Raw genomic sequence first — 15000 nt, forward strand, 5'->3', positions numbered from 1 at the left:
CCTCATACCCCCTCTACCCCCTACCCCCTCATACCCCCTCATACCCCCTACCCCCTCATACCCCCTCATACCCCCTCGTACCCCCTCATACCCCCTCCCCTATACCCCCTCTACCCCCTCATACCCCCTCATACCCCCTCATACCCCTCATACCCCCTCCTACCCCCTCGTACCCCTCTCGTACCCCCTCCTACCCCCTCATATACCCCCTCGTACCCCCTCCTACCCCCTCATACCCCTCTACCCTCGTACCCCCTCATACCCCCTCGCATACCCCCTCATACCCCCTCATACCCCCTCATACCCCCTCATACCCCCTCATACCCCCTCATACCCCCTCATACCCCCTCGTACCCCCTCATACCCCCTCATACCCCCTCATACCCCCTCGTACCCCCTCATACCCCCTCATACCCCCTCCTATACCCCTCATACCCCCTCATACCCCCTCATATACCCCCTCGTACCCCCTACCCCCTCATACCCCCTCATACCCCCTACCCCCTACCCCCTCATACCCCCTCTACCCCTACCCCCTCATACCCCCTCCTACCCCCTCGTACCCCCTCCTACCCCCTCGTACCCCCTCGTGCCCTCGTACCGTGGCAGAAGTGCAGGTTTTGTAGTTTGTGGCTCAGATTTTCGACGTCGATGGAAAAATGACTCATGTTTTCAAATCCGAGCTCCAAACGCGGCAACTCAGGTCCAAGACCAGACTCAGACATCCTGAAACCAGACCAGACTCAGACCAGGACCAGAGACCAGAGACCAGGACCAGGACTAGACTCAGACCAGGACCAGAGACCAGAGACCAGGACCAGGACTAGACTCAGACCAGGACCAGAGACCAGAGACCAGGACCAGGACCAGGACTAGACTCAGACCAGGACCAGAGACCAGGACCAGGACCAGGACTAGACTCAGACCAGGACCAGAGACCAGAGAACTCCCCTGGAGCCAGCCAGGCCTGGTTCAGTCCTGGTTCAGTCCTGGTTCAGTCCTGGTTTAGTCCTGGTTCAGTCCTGGTTTAGTCCTGGTTCAGTCCTGGTTCAGTCCTGGTTCAGTCCTGGTTCAGTCCTGGTTTAGTCCTGGTTTAGTCCTGTTTTAGTCCTGTTTTAGTCCTGTTTTAGTCCTGGTTTAGTCCTGGTTTAGTCCTGGTTTAGTCCTGTTTTAGTCCTGGTTTAGTCCTGGTTTAGTCCTGGTTCAGTCCTGGTTCAGTCAGTCCTGGTTCAGTCCTGGTTTAGTCCTGGTTTAGTCCTGGTTTTAGTCCTGGTTTAGTCCTGTTTTAGTCCTGGTTTAGTCCTGTTTTAGTCCTGTTTTAGTCCTGGTTTAGTCCTGTTTTAGTCCTGGTTTAGTCCTGTTTTAGTCCTGGTTTAGTCCTGGTTTAGTCCTGTTTTAGTCCTGGTTTAGTCCTGGTTTAGTCCTGGTCCGGTCCTGGTCCAGTCCTGGTTTTGTGGACTTACTCTTTGAGGATTTCTTGCGCCGTCTGTGAAGAGGAAACATCAGTTTGAGTTTTATTAAAATTCAGTCGTGTCGTGTGAGTCGAGTCCAAAGGCCACTGGGTTTTTACGGTTTTTACGTCCTCGTCCTCGGTCCCGTTTGTCCCGTCGTCTCGTTTATCGACGTCGTAAACATTTAAAGTCTGAATATTCACCGTGTCTGAGGCGGTGACGCAGGTGCAGCTCGGAACAGAACAGAACAAGAACAAGAACAGAACTGAAGCATCTGGGTTTAAAGACCCAACACGGAACTTTTCTGTGGATCATTCTGTTCTGACTGCGACGTTTTACACCTAAGTATGGATCTAAACCAGGTCTAAACCAGAACTAAACCAGGTCTAAACCAGGACTAAACCAGGTCTAAACCGGATCTAAACCAGGTCTAAACCAGAACTAAACCAGGTCTAAACCAGGACTAAACCAGGTCTAAACCAGAACTAAACCAGGTCTAAACCGGATCTAAACCAGGTCTAAACCAGAACTAAACCAGGTCTAAACCGGATCTAAACCAGGACTAAACCAGGACTAAACCAGGTCTAAACCAGGACTAAACAGGACTAAACCAGGACTAAACCAGGACTAAACCAGGTCTAAACCGGATCTAAACCGGGACTAAACTGGGACTAAACCAGGACCGAACCAGGACTAAACCAGGACTAAACCAGGTCTAAACCAGGACTAAACCAGGTCTAAACCAGGACTAAACCAGGACTAAACCAGGTCTAAACCAGGACTAAACCAGGACTAAACCAGGACTAAACCAGGACTAAACCAGGTCTAAACCAGGACTAAACCAGGACTAAACCAGGTCTAAACCAGGACTAAACCAGGTCTAAACCGGGACTAAACCAGGACTAAACCAGGACTAAACCAGGTCTAAACCAGGACTAAACCAGGACTAAACCGGGTCTAAACCGGGACTAAACCAGGACTAAACCAGGTCTAAACCAGGTCTAAACCAGGACTAAACCAGGACTAAACCAGGTCTAAACCAGGACTAAACCAGGACTAAACCAGGACTAAACCCAGGACTAAACCAGACTAAACCAGGTCTAAACCAGGCTAAACCAGACTAAACCAGGTCTAAACCAGGTCTAAACCAGGACTAAGCCAAGACTAAACCAGGACTAAACCGGATCTAAACCAGGACTAAACCAGGACTAAACCAGGTCTAAACCAGGACTAAACCAGGACTAAAACCAGGACTAAACCAGGTCTAAACCGGATCTAAACCGGACTAAACTGGGACTAAACCAGGACTAAACCAGGGACTAAACCAGGACTAAACCAGGTCTAAACCAGGACTAAACCAGGTCTAAACCGGGACTAAACCAGGACTAAACCAGGTCTAAACCAGGATCTAAACCGGGACTAAACGGGACTAAAACCAGGACTAAACCAGGACTAAACCAGGACTAAACCAGGTCTAAACCAGGACTAAACCAGGACTAAACCAGGTCTAAACCAGGACTTAAACCAGGTCTAAACCAGGACTAAACCAGGTCTAAACCAGGTCTAAACCGGGACTAAACCGGGACTAAACCAGGACTAAACCAGGACTAAACCGGGACTAAACCAGGACTAAACCAGGACTAAACCAGGACTAAACCGGGTCTAAACCAGGACTAAACCAGGACTAAACCAGGACTATGTATGTCACATGATTCAGTCTAAATAAACTTCACGGTGTCAGAGAGGAGAAAATCATGTTGTGTGTTTAAATGAGGTGAAGGACAGTAGCTGCTCACCTGGATGAAGGTGCTCATGTGCGGGTGCTCCATGTTGTGGATGCCTCGCTCCACCAGGGCCACCCCCACCCCGAGGTGCTGCCCGTGCGCACGTATGAGAGCGCGCACGTGCCTCTGCCGCTCGTCCTGCTCCTCGGTGATCAGGCTGATCAGCTCCTGCTTCCTCTGCTCCAGGATGTGCACCAGCCCCTCCACACTCTGACACACCAGCTCCCGACGACCGCGCCCGTTCTCCTGCACGGCACACAGGCGGACGAAGAGTTTACGAAGACGGTTACGAAGACGGTTATGAAGAAGTTTAGTTTACAAAGAAGTTTACAAAGAAGTTTACAAGGAGTTTACAAAAAGTTTACAAAGAAGTTTACAAGGAGTTTACAAAAAGTTTACAAAGAAGTTTACAAGGAGTTTACGAAGAGTTTACGAAGAGTTTACAAAGAGTTTACAAAGAGTTTACATAGAAGTTTACAAAGAGTTTACGAAGAAGTTTACAAGGAGTTTACAAAAAGTTTACAAAGAAGTTTACAAGGAGTTTACAAAGAAGTTTACAAAAACTTTACAAAGAAGTTTACAAGAGTTTACAAAGAAGTTTGCAAGGAGTTTACGAAGAGTTTACAAAGAAATTTACGAAGAGTTTACGAAGAGTTTATGAAGAAGTTTACGAAGAGTTTACAAAGAAATTTACGAAGAGTTTATGAAGAAGTTTATGAAGAGTTTACGAAGAGTTTACGAAGAGTTTACGAAGAGGTCTACAACGTGTTTATGAAGAGTTTGCACTGAGTTTACAGAGTCAACTATAGTAGTGGTAGAAGTAAACGCAGTAATAGTAGTGGGAGTAGTAAACACAGTAGTAGTTGCAGTAGTGGTAAAGGCAGTAACAGTAGTAATAATATTTGTAGTACCTCGACCGTCCTGCAGATGTCCTCCATCTGAGAGATCAAAACCTGGATGTGGTCGTTAACGGCAACGAGCCCTGCGATCCCGTCACTCAACTCACACTGAAACAAACGCACAAAATACAACAAACTGTGTGAGCACAGTCTTTGTACACACAGTCTGAAGACACAGTTCACACGTGTGAACTCTTGTGTGTGATCAGCACATTTCCCACAGACACACTTCACTTTATTCACACAGGTGCAGAACATCATCGTTTTTCACCTCACGTGATCAGAAAAGTGCTCAGGCTCTTCGGCGTCAAGAACATGAATCATACGTCGTGATATAACAAATACAAATAAATAAATGAGAACAGAACTCAACACCCCCCACATTTCTACACAAACACAATCAGGCCCCAAACACAAACATCTCAACATTTAACAACTTCAGTTTGGCTGCTGGTTTTGTCTTTACATCTGCGTCCATCTGACCTGTGGCATCGTCCTCCAGGTTTATCCTGTCGTCATTTAACACACAACTCACATCAGGCTGTTTCATGTCCACACGTTTACGTTTGCAGCTTCGTCTGTGAGCTGGATTCTGTGCTGAAGCTTTAGCTCCCTGGTTTTTCTTATAAATCTTACAGAAATATTTGCGACCATCAGAAGAGTCCAGGGTTAGGGTCAGACACTTGGCCGCAGAGGTGGACACAGCTACAGTCAGTGTTTTTTATTCTTTCACCACACGACTGGTCCGTCCGGGGTTAAACTGATGTAATAACCTGTTGTGTTTTTTCGGTCACTCACATCAGCAGCGCAGTTTGTGTCACTGTAAGATCAGTACGTTTTCTTCTACGTGTTTCTTGAAGAACTTTCTGTGCCTTTTAAATAACACAAAGTGTGTTTGACACAAATCCACTGCTCTGAAGTTGGTTTAGGAAAATACTGAGACAGACTCAGGTCTGACCTGGTACAGATTTGTCAGAAAGATTAAGGACATGCATCGTTTTACATAAAAAATAAAATAATAAATAAATAACAGAACAACTCAACAAAACACAAGACAAAACTGTTTTTCACAGAACAACAGGTTCATGACACCGAGAGTCAAACAGACCTGCTGTTCACTGAAACCATGTGACTCTGGTCAGTCCTGGTTTAGTCCTGGTTTAGACCTGGTTTAGACCTGGTTTAGACCTGGTTTAGACCTGGTTTAGTCCTGGTTCAGTTCTGTAGTGAGACTGAGTCAGTCGCCCTTTACGCTGCATCAGATCCACATTAGTCAGCGTGACTTTCCTCTTCTCACTTCAGTTTCATTTACAACAATTAAAACAAAGACACGATAACGAAAACAAGAATCAGAGATAATAAATGATTAAAGAGGAAATAAAAAACTTCAAAATAATTTTACTCAGGTAGAAGTACAAAGAAATTACTCAAGTAAAAAAGTATTTGGGAAAAATATTTCTTCAAACCACCAAGAAACTGAAATAATGTAGGAAATGTTTATGGATATTTTAAATAAAGGTTTAAATAAATGTTCTTGTCACTATCTGGTCCTCGGCTGAAGCTCCAGTTTGGGTTTGAAGCTCTAACCTTTTACATTTTCTGCCTCATTCTGAAAACAGAATTGTGACAAATAAAATGTTGGTTTATTTGTTGGTTTGTGAGTTTGATCAGTTTTATGTCGGTTCTCGTAAAAGTCCAGGTTCTGATCTTTTTCTTCTTCAAACACGACGCTGAGGCTCATTACTCAGACTCTGATTCAGAAGAAGTGACAGACGCTCAAATGTCAACAGCTTCAAGAGAAGAGATCTGGTTTAGACCTGGTTTAGTCCTGGTTTAGACCTGGTTTAGTCCTGGTTTAGACCTGGTTTACCTGGTCCTGGTTTAGACCTGGGTCCTGGTTTAGTCCTGGTTTAGACTGGTTTAGTCCTGGTGGTTTAGACCTGGTTTAGACCTGGTTTAGACCTGGTTTAGTCCTGGTTTAGACCTGGTTTAGTCCTGGTTTAGACCTGGTTTAGTCCTGGTTTAGACCTGGTTTAGACCTGGTTTAGTCCTGGTTTAGACCTGGTTTAGTCCTGGTTTAGTCCTGGTTTAGATCTGGTTTAGACCTGGTTTAGACCTGGTTTAGTCCTGGTTTAGACCTGGTTTAGTCCTGGTTTAGACCTGGTTTAGACCTGGTTTAGACCTGGTTTAGTCCTGGTTTAGACCTGGTTTAGACCTGGTTTAGACCTGGTTTAGTCCTGGTTTAGACCTGGTTTAGTCCTGGTTTAGACCTGGTTTAGACCTGGTTTAGACCTGGTTTAGTCCTGGTTTAGACCTGGTTTAGTCCTGGTTTAGACCTGGTTTAGTCCTGGTTTAGTCCTGGTTAAGACCTGGTTTTGTGTTTTGTTTCATTCACATCTTTGTTATTAGTTTGTCTACAAAGTTTTATATTTTTATTTAATTTTTATAAATTTTACTTTTTGTTTTTGTCGCTCTGAGTCTCCTCTCCCTTTGCTCTTTGTGCTGACCCACTCCCCCTTCAGAGCACTGTCCCACTAATGAAACTCCTGCACAAACATCAGGTTTGTCCAGTCGCTGTGTTCTGTTTTGTGTTTTTGTGTTTTTATGGAGAATTGTGGTGTGGGAGCCTGGGGGCGGAGCCTCGTACTGCTAATCATAAAAAGGGTTTGAGTAGGGCCTGGGAGAGATCACTAGATGACTCAAACGTGTGATGACTCTAAACCCTCTTCAGGTGTGTTCTTGATGAGGAACAACATTAGAACATGAGAGAACGTTGGTACCTTCTTGTGGTGGTAGACGTGGTTAGAACATGAGAGAACGTTGGTACCTTCTTGTGGTGGTAGACGTGGTTAGAACATGAGAGAACGTTGGTACCTTCTTGTGGTGGTAGACGTGGTTAGAACATGAGAGAACGTTGGTACCTTCTTGTGGTGGTAGACGTGGTTAGAACATGAGAGAACGTTGGTACCTTCTTGTGGTGGTAGACGTGGTTAGAACATGAGAGAACGTTGGTACCTTCTTGTGGTGGTAGACGTGGTTAGAACATGAGAGAACGTTGGTACCTTCTTGTGGTGGTAGACGTGGTTAGAACATGAGAGAACGTTGGTACCTTCTTGTGGTGGTAGACGTGGTTAGAACATGAGAGAACGTTGGTACCTTCTTGTGGTGGTAGACGTCGGCGAGCGGTGCGACCTCACAGTCCTTGTGAGGTCCGAACACTTTGCAGAGGGAGCAGGTCGGCGTCTCACACCTGCAGCAGTAAATGTTGATCCGTTCCTCTGGATGTTCTGGACAGAAGACGGGCGACGGGCCGGAACTCGACCTGCTCAAGGGCACAACAACAACAACACAACAACAACAACAATAACAAGAACACACACTGACAACCTGCTCAAGGGCACAACAACAACAACAAAAAATATTCCAAACCAAGACTGGACAAGAGTATTTCTTAGGAAGTATTTTTTTTGGAGTATTTTTTTGGGAGTATTTCTTTTGGAGTATTTCTTTTGGAGTATTTTTTTGTGGAGTATTTCTTTTGGAGTATTTTTTTGGGGAGTAATTTTTTGGGAGTATTTCTTTTGGAGTATTTTTTTGGGAGTATTTCTTTGAGAGTATTTCTTTTGGAGTATTTTTTTTTTTGGGAGTATTTCTTTTGGAGTATTTCTTTTGAAGTATTTTTTTGGGGAGTAATTTTTTGGGAGTATTTTTTTGGAGTATTTTTTTGGGAGTATTTCTTTGGGAGTATTTTTTTGGGAGTATTTTTTAGGAGTATTTTTTGGGAGTATTTTTTTGGGAGTACTTCTTTGGGAGTATTTTTTGGGAGTATTTTTTTGGGAGTACTTCTTTGGGAGTATTTTTTGGCAGTATTTTTTTGGGAGTATTTGGGAGTATTTCTTTGAGCGTATTTCTTTTGGAGTATTTCTTTAGGAGTATTTCTTTGAGAGTATTTATTTTGGAGTATTTCTTGGGGAGTATTTTTTGGGAGTATTTTTTTGGAGTATTTCTTTAAGAGTATTTCTTGGGGAGTATTTCTTTGAGAGTATTTCTTGGAGAGTATTTTGTGGGGAGTATTTCTTTGAGAGTATTTCTTGGAGAGTATTTCTTGAGGAGTATTTCTTTGAGAGTATTTCTTGGGGAGTATTTTTTGGGAGTATTTCTTTTGGAGTATTTCTTTGAGAGTATTTATTTTGGAGTATTTCTTGGGGAGTATTTTTTGGGAGTATGTCTTTGGGAGTATTTCTTTGAGAGTATTTCTTGGAGAGTATTTCTTGGAGAGTATTTCTTTGAGAGTATTTCTTGGAGAGTATTTCTTTGAGAGTATTTCTTGGAGAGTATTTCGTGGGGAGTATTTCTTTGAGAGTGTTTCTTGGAGAGTATTTCTTTGAGAGTATTTCTTTGAGAGTATTTCTTTGAGAGTATTTCTTGGAGAGTATTTCTTTGAGAGTATTTCTTGGGGAGTATTTTTTGGGAGTATTTCTTTGAGAGTATTTCTTGGAGAGTATTTCTTTGAGAGTATTTGAGAGTATTTATTTTGGAGTATTTCTTGGGGAGTATTTTTTGGGAGTATTTCTTTGGGAGTATTTCTTTGAGAGTATTTCTTGGGGAGTATTTCTTGGGGAGTATTTCTTTGAGAGTATTTCTTGGAGAGTATTTCTTTGAGAGTATTTCTTGGGGAGTATTTTTTGGGAGTATTTCTTTGGGAGTATTTCTTGGGGAGTATTTTTTGGGAGTATTTCTTTGGGAGTATTTCTTTGAGAGTATTTCTTTGGGAGTATTTCTTTGAGAGTATTTCTTGGAGAGTATTTCTTGGGGAGTATTTTTTGGGAGTATTTCTTTGGGAGTATTTCTTTGAGAGTATTTCTTTGGGAGTATTTCTTTGAGAGTATTTTTTGGGAGTATTTCTGGACGTTTGTTCAGTTGACAAGTTAAACTCGTCTTTGTCGTCGTCTGTGGAGTTTTCAACTTTTCAACTGAACTAAAGTTTATTCAGGTGAAAATCGTGAGTTAAATGAGTTTTTCACAGACAAACGTCACAAAGACAATTTATATGATTTAGTTTTACTCCAGTTTCTCCAGACCTGAAGCCACAGCTGCACTGAGACACACTGACAGAGAGAGAGGCACAACACACACACACACACACACACACACACACACACACACACACACACATACACACACACACACACACACACACACACACACACACACACACACACACACACACACACACACACAACACACACACACACACACACACACACACACACACACACACACACACACACACACACACACACACACACACACACACACACACACACACACACACACACACACACACACACACACACACACACACACACACACACACACACACACACACACACACACACACACACACACACACACACACACACACACACACACACACACACACACACACACACACACACACACACACACACACACACACACACACACACACACACACACACACACACACACACACACACACACACACACACACACACACACACACAGCACACACACACACACACACACACACACACACACACACACACACACACACACACACACACACACACACACACACACACACACACACACACACACACACACACACACACACACACACACACACACACACACACACACACACACACACACACACACACACACACACACACACACACACACACACACACACACACACACACACACACACACACACACACACACACACACACACACACACACACACAACACACACACACACACACACACACACACACACACACACACACACATCACACACACACACACACACACACACACACACACACACACACACACACACACACACACACACACAACACACACACACACACACACACACACACACACACACACACACACACACACACACACACACACACACACACACACACACAACACAGACACACACACAAACACACAAACATCACATCTACTCCTCTCCTCAGCATCTCTACTTTCCTCTCCTCCTCTCATCTCCTCTCACCTGCCTTACACCTGTCTGTCTCACCTGCCTTACACCTGTCTCACCTGCCTTACACCTGTCTGTCTCACCTGCCTTACACCTGTCTCACCTGCCTTACACCTGTCTGTCTCACCTGCCTTACACCTGTCTCACCTGCCTTACACCTGTCTCACCTGCCTTACACCTGTCTCACCTGCCTTACACCTGTCTGTCTCACCTGTCGTGTTGTCTGTAGATGTCGATGATGTTTTCCACCAGCAGGTTGCGCTGGAGTCCGTAAACTCCGTGTCGGTCGAGCAGAACCTCGTGACGACAGGAGGGACAACGGAACCTGCCCCCCCCGGACGCCCCCGACGACCCCGACACCCCCGACCCCCCGACACCCCCGACACCCCCCGGGACTGAGGAGAGAAGAGGAGCAGATGTACATTATTAAAGCCTCACTGTGGGACATTTCCTCACATTAGAACAGGTTAAAGCCTCATTACTGTGACAAGTCAAACTGTTCACTTTTTTTTACACTTTAAACACCTTATTCAATGTGTTAAATTTTTATTTGACGTGTCAAATAAAAATTGAACTCGTCAAATGATCCACAGAATAAAGATCCTCTGTGATTTTTCCAGTCAGTGAAAATCCATGTGTCATTCATTCGTTTGTTTTTCAATATAAAAAAAAAAACAAAAAAAACAAACAAGTTTTCTTCATTATTTGCCTCCAAAACGAAAATGAAAAAACAGATAATGATTTGTTTTTTCAGTTTTTGATTTTGTGTTTAAATGAAAAATGGAAAAAAAAATGGACGAACCAGGACTAAACCAGGTCCGACTAGACTAGAACCAGACCAGGACTGAGACCAGGACTGAGGCCAGGACTGAGACCAGGACCAATCCAGGACCAGGCCGTGATTGAGACTGGGACTAGACCGGGACTGAAAGCGGTTTAGTCCTGGTTTAGTCCTGTTTTAGTCCTGGTTTAGTCCTGGTTTAGTCCTGGTTCAGTCCTGGTTCAGTCCTGTTGTAGTCCTGGTTCAGTCCTGGTTCAGTCCTGTTGTAGTCCTGGTTCAGTCCTGGTTCAGTCCTGTTGTAGTCCTGGTTCAGTCCTGGTTCAGTCCTGGTTCAGTCCTGTTTCAGTTTAAGTCACGGAAACTTGAAACAATCATTATCTGTTTTTTCCATTTTTCATTTAAACACAAAATTGAAAACTAAAAATACAAATCGTTTTCCTTTTTTTTTTTTTGTCATTTTGGTTTTGGAGGCAAATAATGAAGAAAACTTTTATTTTTTCATTTTCTTATTTTTGGTTTTATATTGAAAAACGAATGAACGAACGACACACAGATTAGTGAAGTTAAAGTGTTTTCAGTCAAACATGGACCAAAACAAAGAGTCTAGAACATTCTGACCCCGACGTCTCTGAACATTTTACTGTGATAAAACAAACCTCACACTGTTGAAGAGTCACATTTAACCCGACTCGTCCTCCTCCGTCTGTTCATCTTTTCAGTTTGTCTTTAAACACCTGAACATTTCTCTGTCCGTTTACGTTTGTCTCATGAAACATTCAACACAAACTGCAGCTCTTTCACTTTTCTTAATTCATGTTTGCAACTCAACAGAAAGAAAAGTGTCTGCATGATGTTCAGCAAAAAAACAACTGATCTACAGCGTCCAGTGTTTGTGGACGAGGTGGAACTCAGCCTCGTCAAAGAGTTTAAAGACCTGGACTGACGTTGGACCCGACACTGACATTTAGAAACACATGAAGCGCCAAACAAAAACTGTTCATTTTAATTTAGTGAATTTTAGACAAGTAAAGATCTTTTATGACTTTATATGTGGCACGAATGTTTTTACTCCATGATTGTGTCTCATATCGACGACTGCAGAACCACACGGTCACTCGCTGCTGCACAAAACTCAAACACATCAAATCACTTTTTAAAAAGCCATAAAAATATTGAACAAGAAACGATTCTCATTTCACCACTGCACTATTTTAGACAAGTAGAATTTGCTTAATTTTAATAATTTGATTGGTTTTAATCTGGATGTTTTGTCTATAAAGTTTTGCATGGACTTGCCCCTCCTCCATTACAGGATTTTATTAAAGTAAAGACTGTGAGTGGAACTAGGACCACAGCCCGAGGAACTGTGACGTCCACACAGACTCACACACTCACACAAACTGTGTCTCAGTCAGAGGAACAACATGTTGGAACAATCTGTCACTGTCAATAAGACAAACTCCAACTCTTGCCACCTTCAAGTCCAACTTAAAAGAGCAGCTAAAGAAAAACCAGACTTGTGGACACTTTTAGTTTAGATTTGTTACTTGTTTTTGCTTTGTTTAAGTTTGTGGTGTTTCCTGCCGACGGACGACAGATGGAAATGTTCAGTCTTGTTATAATCTGTCGTATTTACACTGTGATGTTGTAGATGTTCAATAATATGCACTGTCCCTATTCAATAAATAAATCAATTAATTAATTAAAAAACATTCTGTGTTATTACATTTTTCTCCCACTAGATGGAGCAATAAGACGAGGACTCAGTGATTGTTTTACATGTCGAACTGTGAGATTTGAATAAACCTGTTTTTTGTAGAAAGAACGTCCCAGCTGAGCACATTAGACCAAGAAGCTTTTGTTAGGAGCATTTTTTTCACAGGTTTTCACTGAAGGCCTCATCACTGCGTCACATTTACACGGCTGGAGTCTCTGGGGCGGTGGACGGACCTTCTCTCCCTGAGGCCCTCAACAACTTTTGTGCAGCTCTAAACACATCTTCTCCTTCCAGGTTCACCGTAACATCTGGTGACTCCACTCAGTGTAACGACATGGGAGAGGAGGAGAGTCCTGCAGCAGGTGAACCTGGAAGGAGAAGATGTGTTTAGAGCTGCACAAAAGTTGTTGAGGGCCTCAGGGAGAGAAGGCTCCTCTGGGCACCTGGTCTCCTTCTTTTTATAGTTCGTTGTTTCTCTGATGTCTCGTCTTATGGCACCATCTAGTGGGAGAAAAATGTAACAACACAAAAGTAAAACAGCAGCAGAGTTTGTTTTACATGTTGTGAGATTTGAATAAACCTGTTTTTGTAGAAAGAACGTCCCAGCTGAGCACATTAGACCAAGAAGCTTTTGTTAGGAGCATTTTTTTCACAGATTTTCACTGAAGGCCTCATCACTGCGTCACATTTACACGGCTGGAGATCAACCTGACGCTGCAGTGGGACAGTGGAAACTCTGGGTCTTTCCACGTCCCACTGCATCAATCCCGACTGAAGGAGCGTTTGTAAAATCAGGAGTTTGTAAAATCAGGAGTTTGTAAAATCAGGAGTTTGTAAAATCAGGAGTTTGTAAAATCAGGAGTTTGTAAGAACGGCCTAATGAGAGAAACGTCAGTGTGCACAGGGAGGTCAGGGGGCGACTCTTCTGGACTCTTTGTTTTGGTCAGTGTTGGGCTAAAATCACTTTAACTTCACTGACTGGAAAACTCACCACGAGGACCATTATCGTAGGGATCATTCAACGTGTCGAATGAGAATTTAACAAGTCAAATAAAATGAAAATACACGTCAAATAAAGTGTTAGAAACAGACGTAAATGTGAAGAGTTTGGCTTGACGTAAATTACAGGACATTTAAAGGACAAGTTAAAGCCTCAGTGCGGGACATTTCCTCACATTAAGGGTTGGGGTTAAAGCTTCAGTGCGGGACATTTCCTCACATTAAGGGTTGGGGTTAAAGCTTCAGTGTGGGACATTTCCTCACATTAAGGGTTGGGGTTAAAGCTTCAGTGTGGGACATTTCCTCACATTAAGGGTTGGGGTTAAAGCCTCAGTGCGGGACATTTCCTCACATTAAGGGTTGGGGTTAAAGCTTCAGTGTGGGACATTTCCTGACCTGGAGCACGTCGGTCGCACACTTTCGGCACAGGTTGTGTTGACACGGAAGAATCACCACAGGTTTGGAAAAGAGCTCCAGACACACGGGACACAACAGCTGCTTCTCCAGGTCCTCCATCACAGACCAGGACCAGGACCAGGACCAGGACCAGACCAAGACCAGGACCAGGAACAGGACCAAGACCAGGACCAAGACCAGGACCAGGACCAGGACCAAGACCAGGACCAAGACCAGGACCAGGACCAGGACCAGGACTTTAATCTGTGATTTGTTTTAATCTGAAGAGAAACAGACTTAAGTAAAATACTCTGTAACTTTACTTTTACTGTGTAACTTTACTTTTACTGTGTAACTTTACTTTTACTGTGTAACTTTACTTTTACTGTGTAACTTTACTTTTACTGTGTAATTGTACTTTTACTCGAGTAATACACAGATGTAACTTTATTTATATTTTATTTAAGTCAGATGCCCCGACAGATTCTCTTTAAAATACTCTCATCTGACGAGTACTTTTCCCAAATACTTTTTGACTCTTGAGTAATTTTTTGGGCAATACTCTGTACTTCTACTCGAGTAATATTATTTTGAAGTTACTTTTACGCAAGGACAATATTTGACTCTGAAACCTCAGAAAAATCATCCTCATCCTCATCATTTTCTACGTGTAAATATTTGAAAATAAAATCCGTGGACTTACTTTATTACTTTAAAACTTTAATACTTCTTTTTCTTTTTCTTCTTTTTCTTCAATCTGAAGTTTTAAAAAGTTCCAAATAGAAACAGCCACAGTGTTTCAGATCTTCACTATTGTTTGAGTCAGAGCGTCACTGTTCCTGAGAACTTCAGCTGTTCACAGACCTTCAGGGTTTCGATCTGTAGTGTTTCAGATCTTCAGAGTTTCAGATCTTCAGAGTT

The 15000-nt window shown here is 43.2% G+C and overlaps 1 protein-coding gene across 1 annotated transcript in view; it reads right to left on the minus strand.

Annotated features, from left to right (window-relative positions):
- The window catches only part of trim54 (tripartite motif containing 54), a 14483-nt gene extending 284 nt beyond the window's left edge, over positions 1–14199 (minus strand). Inside the window, exons 1-8 of the mRNA XM_055149452.1 lie at positions 14080–14199; positions 13084–13099; positions 10398–10581; positions 7291–7456; positions 4147–4242; positions 3248–3481; positions 1464–1486; positions 602–726 (exon numbers count right to left, since the gene is read on the minus strand). Coding sequence (XP_055005427.1) covers positions 602–726; positions 1464–1486; positions 3248–3481; positions 4147–4242; positions 7291–7456; positions 10398–10581; positions 13084–13099; positions 14080–14199 — 964 coding nt within the window. The remainder of the gene's footprint in view (positions 1–601; positions 727–1463; positions 1487–3247; positions 3482–4146; positions 4243–7290; positions 7457–10397; positions 10582–13083; positions 13100–14079) is intronic.
- Positions 14200–15000: the final 801 nt, after the last annotated feature.

The sequence above is a fragment of the Boleophthalmus pectinirostris genome, unplaced genomic scaffold (assembly GCF_026225935.1).
Source record: "Boleophthalmus pectinirostris isolate CB_2022bp ecotype Guang Dong unplaced genomic scaffold, ASM2622593v1 HiC_scaffold_13, whole genome shotgun sequence".
NCBI classification, from domain to species: Eukaryota; Metazoa; Chordata; class Actinopteri; order Gobiiformes; family Gobiidae; genus Boleophthalmus; species Boleophthalmus pectinirostris.